The sequence below is a fragment of the Myotis myotis genome, unplaced genomic scaffold, assembly GCF_014108235.1.
Source record: "Myotis myotis isolate mMyoMyo1 unplaced genomic scaffold, mMyoMyo1.p scaffold_m19_p_6, whole genome shotgun sequence".
Taxonomy (NCBI): domain Eukaryota; kingdom Metazoa; phylum Chordata; class Mammalia; order Chiroptera; family Vespertilionidae; genus Myotis; species Myotis myotis.
In genome coordinates, this window is record NW_023416368.1 from 39,565,242 (window position 1) to 39,584,643 (window position 19,402).

At 44.6% G+C, this 19,402-nt stretch overlaps 1 protein-coding gene across 1 annotated transcript in view; it reads left to right on the forward strand.

Moving 5' to 3' along the window:
• FGF2 (fibroblast growth factor 2) overlaps positions 1–19,402 on the forward strand; it is a 43,128-nt gene that overhangs the window by 17,117 nt on the left and 6,609 nt on the right. Inside the window, exon 2 of the mRNA XM_036312784.1 lies at positions 10,485–10,588. Coding sequence (XP_036168677.1) covers positions 10,485–10,588 — 104 coding nt within the window. The remainder of the gene's footprint in view (positions 1–10,484; positions 10,589–19,402) is intronic.

Here is a 19,402-nt window from a genome sequence, read left to right on the forward strand (position 1 = left end):
AACGCATTAGGAATTTGGGGAGGACATTGAATGACGAGGTTCCTGTTCATGTGAGGAGACAGCCTGTTAAACTGACAGACACAGGAAGGCATTCACTCTGTAAGTGTAAGGGCATATGCTGAGATTCACTCCGGAAGTGTAAGGGCATATGCTGAGATTCACTCCGGAAGTGTAAGGGCATATGCTGAGATTCACTCCGGAAGTGTAAGGGCATATGCTGAGATTCCCAGGCATGGTTTTGATGCTGTTCATTTCCATTCCGAAGGCATTGTCTCTTTGTGGGACCCGTGGCAGTGCGCAGCCTCAGCATTTGGGATACTCTGTAAGGAAACAGCAGGCATTTTCAAAGAATCTCCCACCCCACCAGCTTCCAGCCCCAGTGTCAAGTGCCCTGTTTTAAAGATCTGAACTCCGAGTGGTCCACATAGCTTTATTAACTTGGACTTCACCGCAGCTGTGTTCTGGGCTAGAGCTGTGATCCCGTCTTACTGAGACCCTGTTTTATCCCCTTGGATTCTCAGCACAGCGGAGGGCAGTCCCTGCTTCTTCCTGGCGACTTGGAGGCGGAGGAGCTGGTTCCAGCCTCCCGGAGCCAGGCGGCTCTGCCATGCAGGGTGCCCGGAGGGAGAGTTTTCCTTGGGAGGGCCTCCTCAGGAGTCTTGGACATGGGCCTTGGGCTCTTGGCTGGAACCAGGGTTTTCCAGAGCGGAGGCTGCAGTAATGCTCGTCATTGATTGAGGGACATGCTGTCCGGCTATTTTCATGAGAGTCAAGCAAAAACCGCTCTTGTCTTCAGCCGGCTCCGAAAGGTCTTTTCCTAACGATTGCCACAGTCAAATCGAATGACCAAGAGAGTGCAGCTCAATGGCTGGAACACTGGGCAGCTGCCCTCCCCCTTCCCAGTGTTCACACTTGCGGCTCTGTTTTCTGTTCTGGAGCAGCCTGAATTGTGTGATTTTTGTAGATGAATGTGAACTCTTCGATCCAGAGGGAAGTGCAGGGAACACAAACAGCCTGTTGAGTTGGCATTCACCCCCAGGATTCAGTGCGCCGCCAACCAAGCTGGTTGCCACGGGGAGAGAAAACGCAGGCTCTCGCAGGCATCCAAGAAGCATTGCAAAAGGACAGAAAGAAGTGGCAACAGGAGGCTGCAGTCAGGCCACCCTCCATCGCTTGGGCATGTTGGATGCTTGCTTGAGGCAGCTTATGTTTTGCTTGTTAATATTGATCTGAGCTGCTTCTCATTTCAGGGTATTCCCGCCAGATTTCCATCACATACTCTGTGTGTGTGTGTGTGTGCGTGTGTGCGTGTGTGTGTGTGTGTGTGTGTGTGAGAGAGAGAGAGAGAGAGAGAGAGAGAGAGAGAGAGAGAGAGAGAGAGAGAGAGAGTGAGATAGTTAGTTTAAATCTCTGCCCTGGGCTGGTGCTGAGTGGTGGTGGCCCCAGGAGCTGGGGTATGTGTTCTGCCACTGAGCACAGACCCCACTGTCCCCTCCCCCTCTGGGTCCTGTCCCCAAGCTGCTCCACGCTGCATGAACCTGGCATGGCCCCTGTAGGCCTTGGAGCTTGTTACCCAACTTTTCACACAAGAATCTCCCCAAGTTCCTTGAATGCTGAAGTCCTTTTACTCTGAGACAAACCAAAGGGGTGGGTAAGGATGCTTCTAGAATTGATTTGCACATAGAACTGAGATATAGAAGCCTCAGGAGTTGTTTTCCAGTGAAAGCATTTCTCAGCTTCTAGCAGTGGCCAGCCCTGACTGAAGGTCAGGCGTCCCACAGTCTGTTCTGTACCAGGATATGACTCCCTCCCAGGCCTGTCTGCGTTGCTCTCCACAGACAACAGAGCGACCCTCTCACACCTGGGGCTCCCACCTCCAGTCCAAGATGCTCAAGATTTCTCCTAAGTGGCACAGACTCCTGCCCACAGGGCTGGAGGGCCTGTTTATCCAGTAAACAGTGTAAGAAATACAGAGAAATGGGCAGTGGTCACATGTTCTGGGGACACCGGAGCAGTTCTGGAGTTGTTTGCTAGTGAAAAACATAACAACCTGTAGACATTCAGCCATCTGAGGCACAAAAAAATCTTTTTCTTGTCTTTACATAACCCCCTTCCACCACCTCATTCTTCAATAATGCGACAAACAGGTGCAGAAGTGATCCTGCAGCTTCATCCTTCCCTCCTCTGCGCCCATGCCCTCGCCTTCTGGTGGACGCGTTCCGAGGCTGGCTTGGAAACTGAAGTTACAGTAAAAATATTACCCAGAGCAGTCTGTCTTCTTTACATTCGTTGGTTTGTATTCTTTTCTCTCCAAAAATTCTGTGCCTCTCAAACATGTATTTCAAACGTCAGTTAGTAAACTAGGTCAGATTTTGAACGTCAGTTGGCTGACGTTTTGTAATTAATTTTTTAAAGTTTGAGGTAATTGAGGGTCACATGCAACTGTGAGAAGTAATACAGAGAGATCCCGCTGACCTTCTCCCCAGTTGTAACATCTTGCAATCCTATGGCATCACATCACAGCCAGGGTGTCGACAGCGACACAGGCGAGGTACAGAACGGCCACCGCAAGGGCCGCTGGGCTGCCCTTTCGTAGCCACATCATCCCCGCATCGCCCCCTCTGGCACCCACCAATCTGGTCTCCATTTCGATGATTCCATGGCCGATTTATTTATAGAAACATTTGTCCAGCGGCTGGCCTCTGGGAAGAAAAGGCCATTTAACACTGTGCAGAGCTCATGACGCCTGTGGGTGGAAGCCGGTATTTACAGATGCCTGCGCTCCCTGTTGCTTTGTGGCAACAATGCGGGGACCCAGGCCCAGGCGACCGAGTGTCAGCATTGCAGCTCTCCTTGCCAGAAAATGCCCCGCCAAGGGCTGCGGGAATTTTCCCGCCTGAGCGACAGGATCCCCATGAGGCAGGCCAAGAAGTGCCCTTGGGGGCAGAGCCTTTCTGGCCTCGGCCTGACACTGGAGAGTCCGATGCGTCTGGAGCCCTGGCAGCTGCAGAAAGAGTGAGGCAGGCGTTTTCTCTGCCTGTCAACCTGCTGTGATGCTCCTGCAGATGCTTCCTTTTCTCTCTGTGGTTGAAGTTCTGTTTCCCCGTGTGCAGCTCTGCCCTGACCTTGCGTTGCCCCTGGAGCGTCTGGAACATCACAAGATGCCAAATGTCTTTCTCTCTCTCTTGCTATCAGTCTAATTAGCAGATGCCACCATAGATGTAGAAACCTTTGCCATTCTTAAACAGCAGCTGTGTTAGAAGGACCAGGAATCATCTGATGTCCTCAGTATTCGGCTGTCACACTTGCTCTGGTCTGCAGCTCAGGCAGCCCAAACGTGCATTTGGGGACTTGACGTATGAAATCCGGAAGAGGTTGTATTGGAGGAAACTGATTTCTGTAAGTTTTTATGGATTGGAATTGCTTGTAACAGCTCTGTCTTCGGCATAAATCAGCAGTACATTTTCAATTTTTTTTTAAGTTGCAGAAATTAAATGTTATGACTTAGACATATAATAATTATGGCAAGAAAATTTGCATTTCATACATATTATATTACAGTTATTTATATTTAAGCTATTTTAGCCCAGCCGGTGTGGTTCAGTGGTTGAGCATCAACCTATGTACCAGGAAGTCACAGTTCGATTCCTGGTGAGGGCACATGCCCGGGTTGTGGGCTGGATCCTCAATAGGCAGCCAATCAATGATTTGCTCTCATCATTGATGTTGCTGTCTCTCTTTCCCTCCCTCCCCCTCTTTTCCTCTCTGAAATCAATAAAAAAGTATTTTTTTAAAACGAGAATAATTTTAGATTTACAGAAGAATTGCAAAGATTTTCAGAGCGTTTCCGTCCCCTTCACCCACCTTTCCCAGAGCTTAGCTTCTTACATAATGGCACTTTGTTTTGGCGCGTTGGTCAAAACTAAAAAACAAAAACAACTAATACTGGTACATTACTGTTAACTACAGACTTTATTTGGATTTCGCCACCTTTTCCACTAATGTGCTTTTCTATCCCAGGATCCAATCCAGAACATCACATTGCATTTAGTCTCTTGATATTTAATGTAGAAAACTACCATCTGCAGAGAATAACAATTTTGTCCATCAGTTTCCAAATCTGTGTGTAAGCAGCTCTCAGGTGTGTGTATACAGACCTTCCTGCAGGGGCCTGGGCTGACCACTGTGTTCCAGGCTCGCTCTCCGTAAATGCTGGTGCTCCCAGGAGCCTGTCCTTTGCTCTTGAATTTGCGTCTGCTACACACTCTGCAGCCATTGTGCATCTCCCTGGTGGGTTAGGTGCAGCCTGTGTGCCCAAGGCAGCCAGTTTGCTGTGGTCACCAAACCACACAACTGCCTAATCTCATTGTGGTTTGACAGCTTTTGTTTTTCTTTTCTGAGCTCCAGATCCATGTGTTTGGAAATCTCTATCTGTGCTTTCCACAGGCTTTCAGTGTGTCTTACTGGAACACATCTCATTGTCTTCTCCTGCCAACTTGTCCCTCCTCCTGGATTTCCTGTCTCAGTAATGTCCAGGTGGGGTTTTTTTTTTTTAACATATTTTTATTAATTTCAGAGAGAAAGGGAGAGAGAGAGAGAAACATCAATGATGAGAGAGAATTTTTGATCATCTGCTTCCTGCACGCCCGCTACTGGGGATGAGCCTGCAACCCGCGCATGTGCCCTGACCAGGAATTGAACCATGACCTCCTGGTTCATAGGTCCATGCTCACCCACTGAGCCACACCAGCCAGGCATAAATCTCTGTCTCAGTGTTAAGACAGAGAGACCTGGACTCATTCTTCACCATCCCCTCTGTCCTTGCCTCCCTCATTGCCTTTGTTCCCTTCTCTCCATCCCAGCTGTTTCCCTACATGCTCTTATCCTCCCATCCCTTCTCCTTAAACATCAAACTCCTGAACATGTAAGCAGAGCCTCTTGGTGTCCCTGCCGCCCGCTTCCACCCTCACACTGTGCTCGCCGCACCTGAGTACCTGCCGCTCCTGGGCTGCGCGGCTTCCCCGCCCCTTCTCCTTTGGAAGTTTTACATATGCGGGTCCTTTGCTGTTGTTTTCCTCTCTCTTTTCCTGACAAACTCCTGTGGATTCCTTCGGTCTCCATCAGTTGTCACTGATCCTAGGAAGCCTTCCATCTCCCTGGGTTAGGTGTGCCTTACAAGTGCTCACAATAGCTGTGTACACTTCTCTGGCGGCACTTATGGTACTGAACCCGTCTAGTGATTTCTCTGTGTGCCATCTTCATCTCCTCAGCAATACTGGGTGTCCTCCAAGGCCAGAAAGATGCTGTGTTTTCCTCTGTGCTTCCTATCGCTAAGCACAGATCCTGGCACATAGCTGTTACTAGTGCATGTTTATTGAATGAATGAATAAAGGTATTCGCCGTCCGTGGAAATGCTGACTTAACTGTTTCCAAAGTCTGTATTTTTCACCAGGGACAAACCTCTCTGGATGTCCGTTTCCTTATCTGTAAACGAGGAGGGTGCGCTGGACGCTGCCTGAAGTCCCTTTCAGCTCCTGCAGTCTGGCATTTATGATTTTAAGATTCATCATCCTTGAGCATATTCGAAAGGCAGCCATGTAAATTCTGAAGAAAATTCCAAAAAAGGAGTTCTGTTTTGAGCCATGGCAGTAACATTGAAATAATAATTTGGCTTTTGGGTTACACTGTGTCACTGCGTGTGTCGCGTGCAGGGAGCTGAGCACTTGAACATGTGAGTGGTGTCCTTATGGTGATCGGAGTCTCTGTGCCTTTGCTTACTTACCCCCAGTCACTTTGAAGAGACTAAATTCTCGTTTGCTGGGATTTTCAACTAAAACTTAAGACAGCTGCTCCTCGGGGACATTGCAGCTGGGACTGAAGACTTAATTGCGCAATGAAGGGGCTGATTGACCACTAAGATCTCGCCTAACAATGAGATTAGGCAGTTGTGTGGTTTGACCGCTTTTGTTTTTATGCTACAACAGGAAAAAAAAAGTGGAACTTTAAGCTTGGATAGGACACTATTTATTTTTTATTTTCATCTCTTACTGGATTTAATTTTAACATTAGAAAGCCACCAGAAGTCTTTGTTTATCAAAATTGTTGACTTTTGTGTATCCATAAACTAAATATAGTGGGTGGTCTCCAGCTTGCTGAAATGACCTGGGTGAAATCTTGTCTGAAGTCCCATTTATTTTTGGTTTTTTAGTGTAGTTCTTTAAAAAAAATTTTTTTTAAAAAACTTAAAAAATGTAAAATACACCATAGATACAGAAACCACATAAAACAGATTTGTACTTTAATGAATTATTACAGGTGAACATTCTTGTAACCATAACTCTGGTCAAAAAACAGAACTTTTGTCCCTGTTGGTGTGGCTCCGTGGTTGAGCATTGACCTATGAACCAGGAGGTCAGGGTTTGATTCCTGGTCAGGGCACATGCCCAGGTTTCAGGCTCCATCCCCAGTAGGGGGCGTACAGGCAGCAGTCAATCAATGACTCTCTCTCATAGATGTTTCTATCTCTCTCCGAAATCAATAAAAATATATTCAAAAAAATAATAAATAAAAATATGTTTTAAAAATAAAATACCTAGTGGCACATAACTGAAACGCAAGCTGAGTGTTAATCTCCTTCTTTAAAAAAAGAAAGAGCATAGCCCACGGCTGGGCAAACTTTCTGACTTGAGGGCCACAATGGGTTCTTAAACTGGGCCGGAGGGCCGGAACAAAAGCATGGATGGAGTGTTTGTGTGAACTAATATAAATTCAAAGTAAACATCATTACATAAAAGGGTATGGTCTTTTTTTTTTTTTTAGTTTTATTCATTTCAAACGGGCCGGATCCGGCCCGCGGGCCGTAGTTTGCCCACGGCTGGCCTAGCCGGTTTGACTCAGTGGATAGAGCATCGACCTGCGAACTGAAGGGTCCCAGGTTCGATTCTGGTCAAGGGCACATGCCTGGGATGCAGGCTTGATCCCCAGTCAGGGGTGTGCAGGAGGCAGTCAATCAGTGATTCTCATCATTGATGTTTCTATCTCTCTCTCCCTCTCCCTTTCTCTCTCAAGTCAATAAAAATATTTTTTTAAAAAGAAAGAGAGAAAGAAAACAGAACCTTTGCCCACAACCCCAATGCCTGTGTCCCCTGTCCCAATCCCGGACCCTGCCTCCCATGTAAAAATGTACAGGTTTTTATTTTAATCACTTATTTGAATTTAAGTTTCATCCCACTGCTAGGGGGCCTTAAATACTTTAGTTTTGCCTTTTCAAATATGTGGGTTTTAAGCCATTTTAGTCTCAGGTCCTCCTTCCATCCTTTTCTCCCTCGTAACTGATTGGAGAGGAAATCGGATTACTGGACCTGTAGTTGCTCAGGCTGGATTATGCTGATGGCTCTGGCTGCCTAGGACCTGGCCGTGTAGAACAAGTGTGGTTGTTATGTGCCTCAGTCCTGGGATGATATTCTACCTGCAATACCATCCCCCGTGTCTCCTTACCCTGGACCTTGTTCGTTAGCTTATCTCCTACTTGACCTTCAGAAGTTAGCCTAGACTTCACTCCTCCTAGACAGACTTTCCACCTGATCATCCCTGTGTCCTTTTCTGTAGTCTCATGACACTGAGGACATCACTGCAATTGCTACTTTAGCCGTGTCAACATAAGAAACATTCAACCCTATAAGTAATTTTTGTGAGTTTATTGGAGCCAAACTGTCAACAATTGCCAGGAGTAAAATCTCAACACATTGAGGTAAAGCTCTAGAAGATGGCAATTTTGCACCTGATTTTATACAGGACAATCAAAAGAGAAGACATAAGTAAGTTACATGACATTCATTGGTGATAGATTAGGGAGGCAGGAAAAAGCAAAGCAGGAAACCTCTGGAATTGGATAAGAAGTAAAATGATACATCTTTTATTTATTTATTTAATTTTTAAAAAAATATATTTTATTGATTTTTTATAGAGAGGAAGGGAGAGGGATAGAGAGTTAGAAACATTGATGAGAGAGAAACATCAATCAGCTGCCTCCTGCACACCCCCTACTGGAGATATGCCCGCAACCAAGGTACATGCTCTTGACCCGAATCGAACCTGGGACCCTTCAGTCTGCAGGCCAACGCTCTATCCCCTGAGCCAAACCGGTTAGAGCGTGATACATCTTTTACATAGGTGGGTACAGAATAGTGAATAGTCAACAAAGAACATGATACAATTAACAACGAGAGGATCTGTAGTCTCTGCTCTGGTGCTTCGGTTGTGCCCTGAGGGGTCCGGAACAAGGAAGTTACCCAGACATTCCAAAGGTGTGTTATGGTAGATACACAAAAGACTAATACACAGGCTCAGTTACAGTAAAGATTGACTTTTGTCAGGGAAGATTCTAGCCTAGGACATGACTACCTGCCATAAACTACTTTTAGTTAGAAAGTTTTAATTGCAGACCATCCTTTGTGATTACTTGAGGTCTCTGAGGTTGCAAGGCCACCACGCAGGCCTTCCCTGAGCCTGTCAGGTTAGCTTGTGACCCATTTTCATCCCCACCTATTTTCCCTTCCAAGCTGCTTTCCATCCACGCGAGCTTCCTCACATACTCCTGTGTGCCTGGCATGTGAGAACCAGGTACAGAGTTGAACAGCTCAGTTCCTTGCCCTCAAGAAGCCCCTGGACAGGGAGGGGCAGACAAAGATGGTGTAAAACTTCTGAGCAGAGGAAGCAGGCCCCGGAGAGTGTGGAGAGGTTCCCACCCTCAACTGAGGGGTGGAGCAGAAGAGACCAAGCACAGAAGGCTCTCCAGAATAGGTGATAATGAAACCGGACGACCAATGGGTCCAGACTGCCTGTCACTACTTGAGCCAATTGAGCAGACAGAGTTGAATCATATCTGAGCTTTTATTCCAATAAAGCCGGCAGCATGGGAGAGCAGCAGCTCATCCACAAAAATCGGTTCAGCACACTCCATTAGCCGCTGCTCATATTGGGCAGGACAAAGACTGCACGGGGAAGTAGGCAAAAGGAATAAGAATGGATATAATGGCTCCTGGTTACAGGCAATGTGGGGCAACAGGTTGTATGCAACGTGAATCATATCTCAGATTGTTTAAAAATAAAGGGACCAGGAGCACCAGTAGTTCAGAACCAGAGGCCATCTTAACATCATGGTGTCTTTGGAGAAAACTTTTCAGCTGTATTTAATTTGAACAATTCAAGTCCACTAGGCAAATAAGCATTGGATAGCTTGCTATGGTGGCAGAGTTAATTTTTTTAGCAGTTTCCAAACAACTATGATGTTAAAAGGAAAATAAAGTCTCAGGTGAGCCCTGGCCTGTGTGGCTCAGTTGGTCGGGCATTGCCCCATGCACTGAAAGGTTTCTGATTCTATTCCCGATCAGGACACATGCCTGGGTTATAGGCTCGATCCCTGGTAGGGGCCCTGCAGGAGGCAGCTGATCAATGTTTAGATCTCACATGAATGTTTCCCTCTCTCTCTCTTTCTTTCTCTCTCTCTTCCTTCCTCTCTCTCTAAAAATCAATTTAAAAATCTTAAAAAATAAGTCTCAGGTGAATGAAACCTACCTGATCTAAAATAAAATTTTAAAAAGTCAGGTCAAGTTGGTTGATAATGTTATTCATATATTCTATATTCTTATTTATTTTTTTAGTCAATTTTTGTTTCAGATATTTCAGAATTCTATTAAGAGGTGCTACTCAGTTAAGATTATTATGTCTTCTTGATGTATCTGACCCTCTTACCATGAAATAACCCTGTTATCTTTAGTTATATTATGTGCCTTGAAGTCTACATCATTTGATGTTAAAATAGCCATATCAACATTCTTACATTGAGGGTGTGCATTTTATATTTTTCCCACATTTTTACGTTCAAGTTGCCTGGATGTTTGTGTCTAAAGTGCTTTTCTTATAAACAGCACAGTTGTTTCGTAAATTTATTTGGCCCCAGGACTGTTTTTTTATGTAACCTCTGTTAGCCAAGTACATTTTGGGGAATGCTGTTCTAGGCAGGAGAATTCAAATTGGAAATTTGCAAGGAGAGCAAAACAGAAAATTTTAATTTCATTTTTATTTGAATTAACTAGATGCCTTGTCTATGTGACATTATCATTATATTAAAGTAATATCTATTTTTTGTTTTCCTACAATCTACTTTAAAAAAAATTAAGCAGTTATCTAGCCAAGTAGAGGCTAATTGCACATAAAAGGGAAAAAATTCCCCACTGTGTCACTCCTCCGCTCTCTGACACTGTAGTGAGAAGGGGGTCAGGAGGCGCTCCCCTGTAGCGGATCTGCATCTCACTCTCATAGCATTTAATTGATAACCATCCCCCACACCCTCACCCCCCCGTCCCCCAGCCAGTCTTCCAGAGTGGACTGTCTGGTTGCTGGGGTGTCTCCTGTATGTAGTTGCATGTAGTTGGCTGCTTTTCCTATGATGCTACAAAGGTCACTTTTCCCATTACTTCTAGTCAAACTACAACTCCAAGCAGAAGAGAGAGGGGTCGTGTCTATCAAAGGAGTGTGTGCCAACCGCTATCTCGCTATGAAGGAGGACGGCCGGTTACAGGCTTCTGTAAGTAATGCCTTCTGTTTTTGTAGCTTGTTTCTTTATTTGCTTTTATGCTCGGTATGTACTGATGTTGGTATTTGTTAAATCTTTATTAAGGGTTTTACAAGCATTATACTATTTAATATCCATACGTACCCTATAAAATGCGGGTATCATGCTCTTCATTTCACAGATACAAAAACTGAAGTTCGGAGGGAGTAAAAAAGTAAGCAAGCAAACTCAGCTCCTCTGAGGCAGCTTTCACTCCAGTGTGAGGCCTCGCTCACTGCTTTTCCTGCCTTCTCTGCAAAGCTTGAAACTACAGTGTTGTTTTGTTTTTAAATCCTTATATTGCACAGTTGTTTGAAGACCAGTGGGATGGACATATACACTTTTGAGCATCAGTGTTAGGGTTCTTCTGTCAAATTTGACAAACCCTTGCAGCGTGGAATGCCATTTGAGAAGGTGGGCTCTGAGGCTATGTATGAATTCTGGCTCTGCTGCTGATTAGCTGTGGGTTCTTGGGCCAAGGATTCTGAATTAGTTCCCGTATCTGTAAGATAGAGGCCCTAATGATCCTTCCTATCTCATTGTTTTTGTGAAGACCATAAGTTATAAATTAGATAACTTATATCAAGTGTCAACATCAGGGTCTAATACATAATAGGTCCTCAGTGGTTACTTTCTAGAGCAGGGGTCCTCAAACTTTTTAAACAGGGGGCCAGCTCACTGTCCCTCAGACCATTGGAGGGCTGGACTATAGTTTAAAAAAAAACTATGAACAAATTCCTATGCACACTGCACATATCTTATTTTGAAGTAAAAAAACAAAACGGGAACAAATACAATATTTGTATTTGCATGTGGCCCGCGGGCCGTAGTTTGAGGACCCCTGTTCTAGAGGATGGATTTGAGGCAGCGAAGATTGGTGGAGATGGGCCGGTTCAGGCAATCGATGATGACACCTGGCAATAGCAGGGCAGAGAGGCTGAGCCAAGGACTAGCACCTGAGAGGGAAAATGTTTAGGAGTACAGAGAGGGAAAAGTCAAAGATGGCCCGTAGGTTTCTGGTTTGGATGAGAGGGTGGATGGGAAAGGGGGAAGGGGAAAAGCGCAAGTGCCGGGGAAAGATGTAGACCTATTTCAGTTGAGTTGCCGAAGGGAAACCCGGTGAGGATGTTCACTGCATGGTTGGAGGTACGGGTCTGGAGCTTAGAGGTCGGTGTTGACATACGGCTTTGGTGTCATCAGCATCAAGGTGGTAGTGGAATCAGGGGAATGGATGACGTTTGTAGGTGAAAAATAGCTCTAAAAGATGGACTGCTTGCCTGGGACATTCACTTTTTCCACTGTTCTTGTCTTTTTTTCTACCAGTCTGTTGTCAACTCAAGGGGTGATGTAATACTTTGGGACGCTACCAAAGTAGCATTTTAAATATTTCCAGGACAGTGAAGCAGCAGGTAATTTTAGGTGCCCTTGATCTTGTAGGGGAGGAAGAGGGGTTTAACCCTAGTCTTCTCACCTCCAGATGTGACAAGTCATACCTGGTGTGAGTCACTGTGGCTTTTACAACAGTGTTGGTTTGGCTCCTGTCGGACAGTGAAGATGGTGGAAAGAAGGAGGTGTACACACTGGCTATGTCATAACTCACTATGGATGACCCTAGTCAAATGCTTTTAAAGCTCTAGCCTTTTCTAGGACTGTCTTGATCTGGCTCAGGGAGAGATTTGAGAGTGTTACCCTGTGGTTTTCTACTCATTAAGATTAAGACCCAGTAACCTGATAATGATGGCTGCCCTGTAAGGTGGCCATTGAAGGGCTTGTTTATCTGGAGAACAGTCTGGAGTGGGTATGTTTGTAATGATAAAAGGCTCCATGTTGTCAAAAGAGATGAAAACAGAAGCTACTCTGCTTTCAAGGGCATCTCTGAAACTACGGGGGTCCTTAGAAGAAGAGATGCATTTAAGACCAGGGACCTAAAAATGGAACCGTCTCTCATTCTTACAGAATTCTCTACAAGTTAGAATTCAGGGAATTCTGATCTCTTTTCTTGGTAAATAGGCATTAAGCTTCCAAAACTGTTGATTCCATACCACCGGAAGCATAAAGCGCTCTAAAAGAAATTTCCTCCTTTCTTCCTTAGCTAACCAGGACCTTCTACAAGATTAAGGTTATGGCCTTTTATTTCCTCTGAAATGTGTTTCTGTCTCCTTGGATGTGTGTTAATTCTTCCCGACACAGCAGTAAGAGTGAATTTAGCAATGCTTAGAGATTTACCACACACTCCTCTGTAGAGACAAAGCTACAGCTGTTCTACATAAATGGGAAATTCAGAATTTATCGGTTTCCTCTCAGGAAGGCATCATGGTTCCAGCTTCCATTTTAGGATCTATACTTGGCAAGTTCACGGTTAATCGCTAATCTGACCACTCCATTTGGGTGGCCGGCTGCCATGCCTGTTCAGCGGCAATCCTGTCTCCTTCGTGTCAGGCTGGGTGGGCCGTGTCAATCTTCGGATGAGAAAGTAAGCACACACTTCAAACCAAGGCGGTGCTGGTGGTGGCTCAGTAAGGGGCGGAGTCAGACCCAGAGGCGTGGAGCTGTCAGCAGTCGCTGCTGTTGGTGTCAGTCCTGTGTTGTGACCAGAAGCACCCTCTGGGCGTGCAGTGGCTTCTTGAACTGAGAAACTGCAGTTATGAACTTGCACTTGACAAAGGCATGGTTCTTCCTCCTCTTCAACTACCCGGCCCCATTCCGCCTGCTGTGTTCAGGGCTCATCCCTGTGTGGGATCCCGCAGAGATTTATAAAATATGCCAGTTCCCCTCAAAAAGAGAGCACTCTGGCTACATAAAACATTTGGTTCCTAAGTCACGTCAGGTAGGTCGCCACCAGTTGAGAGCATGAAAAATTACTAAGTTGTGTACCATTTTTTTCCTCCAGCACCTTCATGTATTAATGGTATGAATGCATTCAGGATAAGGATTTCTCACTGTTTGCAAACATTTCTTAAGGGTCTCTCCCTCATCCCCCTTCAAAGCTAGAAAATACAAAAGTTCAAAGAGTAACTATATTTAACTGCCAAAGCCTATATTTGGAGGCAGACGTGGAGTAGTCTTTAATCCACAACAGACTCCTTATTCCATTCCATAGCAGGAGAAATTCTGTTGCTATGAGCAACAGAAGTCCAGAACAAATATTAGGATTTATGATTTCTTAAGTGTTCACAAAATTGTAGTAGATTTTTTTAAAAAATTGCATATAGTGAGGCAATTGTAGTTTTAAGTTTAAATCACCGAGCAACCTCAATGTTAGCATTGAACTGAAACAATCTGCCTGGTCTTTATCTGCTAGGAAGTCCGACATTGTTTTCTGTAAAATGTGAGAGACTGCTAACCAAACAAAACATTTCAGTAAGTATTCGAGTATGTGTGACCTGTGTTGATCCATAATAGTGAAATATGAGAAATCATTTATATTCTCTGAGGATATACATTCAATCACTGTAAAAGTAAAATACTTTTTTTTTTTAACCTGCCTGTAGAATAACTTGCTTACTTGAGGGGCCTTCACTATGAAGCCTACATGCAAAGTAAGGAAACTAGCTTTTTCAGGGCTCCCTTATCTAGATTGATAATATATACTGATCAAAATTGTCAGAAAAATGCAACAATTAAGGAGGAATGTATATCATTTAAGAGAGAAAGTACAATTAAATGCAAAGGTTACTGCCTGATAAGAATTATTGCTTCTTTTAGAAACCAATCTTATAAAATGTTATACAACATATATATTTTTATTTTTTACAAGATTAAGATAAAATTTCCTTTTAACTTTTCACAGTTTGTGTGTTTGAGTTTGTTCTGAAATAGTCGGTATTAATACTTACATCGTCTCTGTTTTTAATTATCAGAAGTGGCGTAAGCACAAGCATTTTTGGATTCATGTTGAGCAAACTCCCTCCTAAGCCAAAACTGCAAAATCAAAGTACTGTAAAAGAACAAACAATCCAAAAACAGAGCGTGGGGAAATGACCAGAAGGTTCAAATCTAATATGTAGCAGCAGGCGAGACTCCTGAGGCCAGTGGCACAGGGAGGAGCGAGGGCAGGGAGCACTGTGGAGTGATCGTCCCCCCACTACCACACTGTCTTCTTTGGAGGGAAGTCACTGTACACGGCCCACACTGAAGAATGCAGGGTTATGCGCCATCTCCTTGGAGGAGGAATCTACATAAATGTTTTGGAATTTTCTCATGTGACACGCAGACAGCTTCTTACCATCCCTATGGCCACCACTGCAGTCTGAGTCTCCACTCCCTCTGCCTGTGAAACTCAGACCACCTCATACAGGTGCCCTGGCATCGGCCTTTGCTCAGTGTGGTCTTGGCAGCCAGAGTAACCCTGGGAGAATGTCAGGTCATGCCACTTTGCTGCTCAAAAGCCTACAGTGGTTTCCCATTTTCCCAGAGTATTTACAATAGCTTCTAATCTCCTATCTCGTTTCCTCTCTGACCTCATGTCCGCCTCCCCTCCCTTCATGCACCCGGGCTTCCTTGCAGCCCCTCACACGCTGCAGGCCTGATCCTGCTCCAGCTGGCGCTGGCTGTCCCCTCTCTGTGCTCGAAATGCCCTGCTCTCATGTCTGGATGGTTAACTCCTTCACCTCCCAGCATTTGCTCAAATGTCACTTTCCCAGGGGAGCCTCCTGTGACTGTGCTATTTAGTGTTGCAACCGTCCCACTCCCAACCCCTCTCGTTCTCTCTTTTACTCTTTCCACAGGATTCATTCTAATCTGGCACACAAGTCACTCACTTACGTTCATTGCTTATTTGGTGCCTCCACCTGCTAGACTGGAGTGGCACAAAGGCATGGTCCTCAGTGAGTTTGTTCACTGACCAATCCCAGTGCCTAGAAGACAAAAACACACGTTAAATGAATGCATGTATTATTGGAACCGTGTGCTTTCTATATCTTAACATTATTTTTATTTTATTTTATTTTATTTTAAAAATATATTTCATTGATTTTTTACAGAGAGGAAGGGAGAGAGATAGAGAGCCAGAAACATCGATGAAAGAGAAACATCGATCAGCTGCCTCCTGCACATCTCCCACTGGGGATATGCCCGCAACCCAGGTACATGCCCTTGACCGGAATCGAACCTGGGACCCTTCAGTCCGCAGGCCGACGCTCTATCCACTGAGCCAAACCGGTTTCGGCATTAACATTATTATTATTATTTTTTTAAATCTTTATTGTTCAGATTATTACATTTGTTCCTCTTTTTTCCCCCCATAACTCCCCTCCTCCCAGTTCCCGCCCCACCCTCCGCCCTCACTCCCCACCCACTGTCCTCATCCATAGGTGCACAATTTTTGTCCAGTCTCTTCCCGCATCTCCCACACCCCTTTCCCCCCCCCAAGAATAGTCAGTCCATTTCCTTTCTATGTCCCTGATTCTATTATGATCACCAGATTATTTATTCACTTGATTCTTAGATTCACTTGTTGATAGATGCATATTTGTTGTTCATAATTTGTATCTTTACCTTTTTCTTCTTCTTCCTCTTCTTAAAGGATACCTTTCAGCATTTCATATAATACTGGTTTGGTGGTGATGAACTCCTTTAGCTTTTCCTTATCTGTGAAGCTCTTTATCTGACCTTCAGTTCTGAATGATAGCTTTGCTGGATAAAGTAATCTTGGTTGTAGGTTCTTGGTATTCATCACTTTGAATATTTCTTGCCACTCCCTCCTGGCCTGCAAAGTTTCTGTTGAGAAATCAGCTGACAGTCGTATGGGTATTCCCTTGTAGGTAACTGGGTTTCTTTCTCTTGCTGCTTTTAAGATTCTCTCTTTGTCTTTTGCTCTTGGCATTTTAATTATGATGTGTCTTGGTGTGGTCCTCTTTGGATTCCTTTTGTTTGGGGTTCTCTGCACTTCCTGGACCTGTAAGTCTATTTCTTTCACCAGGTGGGGGAAGTTTTCTGTCATTATTTCTTCAAATAGGTTTTCAATATCTTGCTGTCTCTCATCTTCTGGCACCCCTATAATTCTGATGTTGGTACGCTTGAAGCTGTCCCAGAGGCTCCTTACACTATCTTCGTATTTTCGGATTCTTTTTTCATTTTGCTTTTCCAGTTGGGTGTTTTTTGCTTCTTCGCGTTTCGAATCTTTGACTTGATTCTTGCGCTCCTCTGGTCTGCTACCCAGACTCAAACGGGAGAAGCGGGACTGTCTGGCTTCAGTCGGAACTCGAAGGCAGCTTTCTCTCCGAGGTTTGCAGCGGTTGCTGGGACTCTGAGAGGCAGAGCCCCTAGGGACAGAACTGAGAGCAGCCATAACTGCTTGCTCCGCCCGCCTTGTAGATCCCCAGGGACTTGCCCCGCCCAAGCCCTGCTCAGAGCCATTTGCCGGATAGCCTCAGGCAAACGCTAGATTAGCACCACCCTAGAGATCCAGCACAGAAGCTCTCCCACTGCAGACACAGCTGACTCTCATAGCCAGTTAGCCTGGAGGTCAAATCACCCCTGGTATTGCTGACAACAATCAAGGCTTAATACAACAAGACTGCGCACAAAGACCACTAGGGGGTGCACCAAGAAAAGATAAAAAAATGCGGAGACAAAGAAACAGGACGCAAATGTCAGAAATGGAAGATATAGAGTTCAAAACCACACTTTTAAGGTCTCTCAAGAACTGTCTAGAAGCTGCTGATAAACTTAGTAAGGCCCTCGAAAAGACTGGTGAGACCGCTGATAAATGTAGTGAGATCCTCAAGAAATCTAATGAGACCCTTGATGTTGTGATAAAGAACCAACTAGAAATTAAGCATACACTGACTGAAACATTATTTTTAAATTAAAATAAACCAAAATAAAGGAAAATTTAACTTGATGAAAAGGTGTGAGAAGTGGCTACTTACGTAGCCTCTGTGACGTCCTCTGTGACGTCATTCCTCCAGAGGACCCCCCTTGCTCTGAGGTTTGAAGTGGTGAGAAGTTGAACACTGGGAATAGGAAAAAAGCTCTGTAAACATGTTTATAAAGGTTAAGGGAACTTCTATTGCATCAATTTTTAATAGAAACATTGAGGTCACAGTCACCGAAGATTTGTAAACTGAGAAAGGAGAGAATTGAAATTGTACTTATATGGTCATGTGAAACCCCTGCTTTTCCTGAGAGCCGAATTTTGCCCTACGACCCATTTGAAAAAGCACCGCAGTTTGTTTTCAAGTGCGTAGCAGTTGTTTAGTAAACGTACGTGTCTGGACGTTTGGCACAGAAGCCAGCTTTCCTTCCGCCCGTGCTGTTTTTGTAAAGGTACAAGTAACCTCTGTGGAAACAGTTTGTGGGTTCCATGATGTAGTGCCCACTTAATCCCTGGTACTGTTTCTCTTCTCTGAAATAGTAGGAACTGGCAGAGAAGGCAAATATTATTGGCATGGCACCCATCCCCGTAGGCCAACCATTGTAAGGAGTGCCAACAGCAAGGTGGGGCGCCATGGAAGTTGACAGAACACCCCAAATGAGCGTATCAGTGTCCTGACAACTGAGGAGTTAGCCTGTGTCACTTCATAACAACCTTCCCTGTTATCTTTATGATCGGTATGACTTTTCCTTTCACTCTTTACTTCCTTTCACTTCCACTCCTGGTCTCAAACCTAAAATTGGGAAAGAGGGAGGTTTTTTATCAGTGGTGCTGAAAAATGACAAAGGAACACAGGTTAACGTCAGTCATCACAAGAAGCGGAAGGCATTTCACCAGGGGCAGAGTGGAGGTGTGGGCTGTGGATGTCCCACATGACTGCAGGGTTCCCCTGTTACCACAACCGGGCCTTCCCAAGCCGCAGCCCTGGCTGTGACGGAGCTGGCTCCTCTGCAAGGCTTCCTGGGTTTTATTTGTATCAGAAAGACTTATGTTGCTTTACTAACTTGTTGCAAAAAAACCTGGATGATTTTGCATTTCAGTTTTAAAAAGTTTAATGAACAAAAGCCAAGTAAGCATCCAATAAAATTCTCACTGCTGCAAGCCGCCGACAGGACCTGCAACCCACCCTCACTTTAACCGCCTGAGATGTATGCGTTCTCTGTTAGGTCTCTCTCAGAACCTTTCACTTTGGTTATTACACCAGCTCTTTTCATTGTTTTACTTATTGATTTATGATTTTTTCTTTCCTGTCAGTTTGTGCCATTGCTCAGTTGATCTTGGAACCAAAGAATCTGGGAAAAGATTCAAGTCTTTTGAATGTGGGTTTTCCCAGTCCTGAAGTTTCCTAGATTTGAGTATCCAGACAGAAGTGGCAACCTGGTGCACTCATTAATGCAAAGCCATGGGCTTGTGCGCATGCTGTATTTATATGTGGAGATAGAAATAGGTGTAAAATTATATGCCTTTCTCTATGATTTTATTCATCTACCTATAATTGAAATATAAAAAAATAAATTATTTTTCCTTTCTTCCCTTAAAGTGAGCAAATCATTTGTTGATTCTCCCCACTCCCACCCAGAGGTCAGTATGTATCATCATTGCTACCATGTGAAATTGAGTTTTTAAAATAGTTGATTTTTAGAGAGAGAGTAAGGGAGATGGAGAGAAACGTCAATGTGAGAGCACAACCTCGAACGGCTGCCTCCTGCACACCCTCTAACAGGGATGGAGCCCACAACCCTGGCATGTGCCCCGACCGGGAATCTAACTAACCAGCAACCTTTTGATGCGTAGGATTGATGCTCAATCAACTGAGCCTCGTTGGCCAGGGTGTGAAGTTGATTTTTGAACATTTACCTGAAATCATGTGGCAGCCTATCAGACTTGATGACTTGGAATCATATCACCAG